General features: G+C 44.3%; 1 protein-coding gene across 1 annotated transcript; it reads left to right on the plus strand.

Annotated features, from left to right (window-relative positions):
• Positions 1-1,102: 1,102 nt before the first annotated feature.
• EAH_00064560 (membrane fatty acid desaturase, putative) lies at positions 1,103-3,262 on the plus strand (the record flags this gene model as incomplete). The annotated part of the gene is made up of 3 exons (XM_013392953.1): positions 1,103-1,657; positions 2,442-2,522; positions 3,110-3,262. 3 exons carry the CDS (start codon positions 1,103-1,105, stop codon positions 3,260-3,262), a joined length of 789 nt encoding a protein of 262 aa, XP_013248407.1.
• Positions 3,263-3,574: the final 312 nt, after the last annotated feature.

Here is a 3,574-nt window from a genome sequence, read left to right on the forward strand (position 1 = left end):
TATATATATATATATATAGAGAGAGAGAGAGAGAGAGAGAGAGAGAGAGACAGAGACAGATAAAGAGACAGATAGAGAGACAGAGACAGAGACAGAGACAAAGAGAGACAGAGACAGATAGAGAGACAGACAGAGAGACAGAGACAGAGACAGAGACAGAGACAAAGAGAGACAAGGAGAGACAACTAGAGACGAAGAGAGACAAAGACAGAGAAAAGGAGACAGCGAATGGAAGGGAGACAACCCGCTGCTAATCACAGAATAACAAACTTAAACAAATATATAATAGAAACAAAAACAAATAAAATAAATAAATAAACACCAACAGACAAAAGGAGCTCAGAGACAAACAAATAAATAAAATATACGGACAAACAAACAAATGCAATAAGAAATATATATACAGACAAAAACAAACAAATACTACATACAAAAACAAAAAAACAAAGAAGTTAGATAAACACCTTAAAAGGAGACAGAGAAAGACACAACAACACCAAAAGCAACAGCAGCAGCAGCAGCAGCAGCAGCAGCAGTAGCAGCAGTAGCAGCAGACGTTGGGTGTATATGCAGGGGGAGGCAGCAAATAACTTAGAAATAAAATAAAACAAAATACAAAATATAACAAAATACAAATTCAATCAACAGCCACTGAAACAAAAGTAATAAAACTGTCGTTAGACAGAGCCGACTAAGTGACGATCACCAGCAGCAGCAGCAGCAGCAGCTGCAGCAGCAGCTTCTATTGCTGCTGGTGCTGCTGTTACCGCAGCATGTACAAGATATTACTTCTTTGCAGCAGACAACTGTTTTTTATGTTTTTCTCAGCAAATGATTGCTCAGTAGAAGAAATTTTCTTTATGGGTATTCATATAAAGAAATATAGCAGCTGCAGCAGCAGCAGCAGCAGCGGGAGCAGCAGCAGCAGCTGCTGCAGCAGTAGCTGCAGCAAGCCAGCACTTGCATATTATTTCGTGTTCTGTGTGAGAGCGGAGCGTCTGTATTTTTTGTTTGTTTGATTGTTTGTTTGTTTGTTTGTTTATTTTTTATTGAACCTATTTCTTCTTTCTTCGTTTCTCTTAATTGCTTCACTCGCTGCATCATGGGGTATGCTGCAGGGGCGGCTGACGACAGCAGCAGCAGCCAGAGCTGCAGCAGCTCAGGAGCTGAAGTTGCTGCAGCAGCAGCAGCGCCTTCTTCTTCATGCAGCAAAGCAGAAAGCTTGCAGCAGCAATCCCGCTCAATAGAGGGTTCCTCGATACTAACTCGTCGCGCAGCAGCAGCAGCAGCAGCAGCAGCAGCAGCAGCAGCAGCAGCAGGAGAATCAGGAGAATCAGGATCAGCAGCAGGACCTGCTCCCGACACCGACCCATCACCATCATCATCAGGAGCAGCAGCAGCAGGAGCAGGAGCAGCAGCAGCAGCAGCAGCAGGAGTATTTGCTTCAAATGAGTTTCACTGGACATCTCAAGGCATATCGCATGTACAGCGAAGAAAAATGATATTAGAGAGACACCCTGAAGTAGAGAAGCTGAACGGCTATGATATCCGAGCAGGTGTATATGCAGCAGCAGTAACAATATTGAATATATGGATAGCATATAAGATATCATGCTGGGACATATCGATGTGGACTCTGATGCTTCTAACATATACAGTTAGCGGCAGTCTTAATCATATTCTTTTTCTATCAATGCATGAAGCATGTCATTGCGCACTATTTCCTTATCGTTCTCTACACAAATATTTTGCTATCTTTGTTAATCTGTCTATGGGGGTACCGGCAGGTGTCTCCTTTATTATTCATCATCAAGATCATCATGTGTATTTAGGGACAGATAAGAAGGATCCAGATCTACCGACGGAGACAGAAGCAAAGATGTTCTCATCTGCTGCAGCAAAGCTTCTCTTTGTGCTGCTGCTTCCTTTTACATATACATTAAGACCTTTGCTGCTAAGCGGTAAGCAGCCTTCTGCTCTTGAACTAATAAATTTTATTGTTGTAATCCTTTGGGATGCTGCGGTGTATATATACTGGGGCCCTTGTGCATTATTTTATTTAATTGCCGGCAGCTTCTTTTCTATGTCTTTTCATCCTTTGAACGGTCATCTCATTGCTGAGCATTATCAGTTTCCTTGGGGTCAAGCTCTGCAAGAAACCTATAGCAGCTATGGCTATGAGAATATATTTACTTTCTGTGTCGGCTATCATACAGAGCATCATGATTTCCCATCAATACCTGGATATAGACTACCTCAGCTGCATGCAGCAGCAAAAGAATTCTATGATCTACCCTATCATAAGTCTTGGTTGCATTGTTTAGTTGAATTTATCTTCAATCCTAATGTTACACCCTTCTGTAGAGTTAAAAGAAAACATCATAAGGGAGGCCCTGTAGACCCACCTCATAAACTGCTTTATCAAGAGCCTGCTCAACTAGGATCTTATTGGAAGGGCCCCATGCAGCTGCAGCAGCAGCAGCAGCAGCAGCAGCAGCAGCAGCAGCAGCAGGGAGGAGAAGGTGCGGAGCTTCTGGGGTGTCAAGACACCAAGAAAGAGAAATAAATAAACACCAGGAAATATACAACAGGCGTAACGCTAAACAGACAAACAAAAGCAACAGCAACAGCAGCAGCAGCAGCAGCAGCAGCAGCAGCAGCAGCAGTAGCAATACCCGTCGTAGCAGGAACAACAGTAGTAGCAACAAGTGTGTGGCCGTAAGAACAGTGGCAGCTGCACAAGTATCAGTAGCAGCAGTTGCAGCAGCAGCAGCAGCAGCAGCAGCAGCAGCAACAGCAACAGCAACATGAACAGGTGGAGACGCATTTCCAACGAAGAAGGAGTAAGGAGACCCTGAGGTGTCTGTCTCCTTTTTCTTTTTCTGTTTTTCTTTATTTGATTTATAGTCTCCCTCTTTTCTTCTGCCGTCTCCGAGCTGCAAGGCAGCAGCAGCAGCAGCAGCGAGACAGCAGTAGAAGCAGCAGCACAACACAGCAACAACAGCAGCGGTGAAACATAGCAGCAGCAGCAGCAGCAGCAGCACCAGCAGCAGCAAAAGATAGCAGCAGCGGAGAGGGGCCCAAGGTTGTTTGTTTGTTTGTATAGCAGCAAACCAACCCTCTAGTGCATCAGCAGCAACAGCAGCAACAGCAGCAAAAGCTGCTGGAGCGGAAGCAGCTGCAGCAACAGCAGCATCAACAGCAAAAGCAGCTGCAGCTGCTTTCGCAAAGGCTGCTGCAGCAGCAGTCGCTGCAGCAGTAGTCGCTGCAGCAGCAGTCGCTGCAGCAGTAGTCGCTGCAGCAGCAGTCGTTGCAGCAGTAGTCGCTGCAGCAGCAGCAGAAGTAGCAGCAGCATCTGAGGGAGTTTCATGTACATTGTGCGGCTTAATGTGTCTCTTCTTTAATTTCTGTCTCCTTTACAGCAGCTGTCTCTTCTTCAGCTGCTTTCCTTTATTTTGTTTGTTTATCTTCGTTTTATACTTTGTTTATTTATTGGCTATCTTTAGACACAGACATTAGGTTTATAAAAGATGTTTTATGTTAATGTTTATTCACAGAAGAGACAATAGACATT

This window comes from Eimeria acervulina, genomic scaffold, assembly GCF_000499425.1.
Source record: "Eimeria acervulina Houghton genomic scaffold, Eah_scaff2011, whole genome shotgun sequence".
NCBI lineage: Eukaryota > Apicomplexa > Conoidasida > Eucoccidiorida > Eimeriidae > Eimeria > Eimeria acervulina.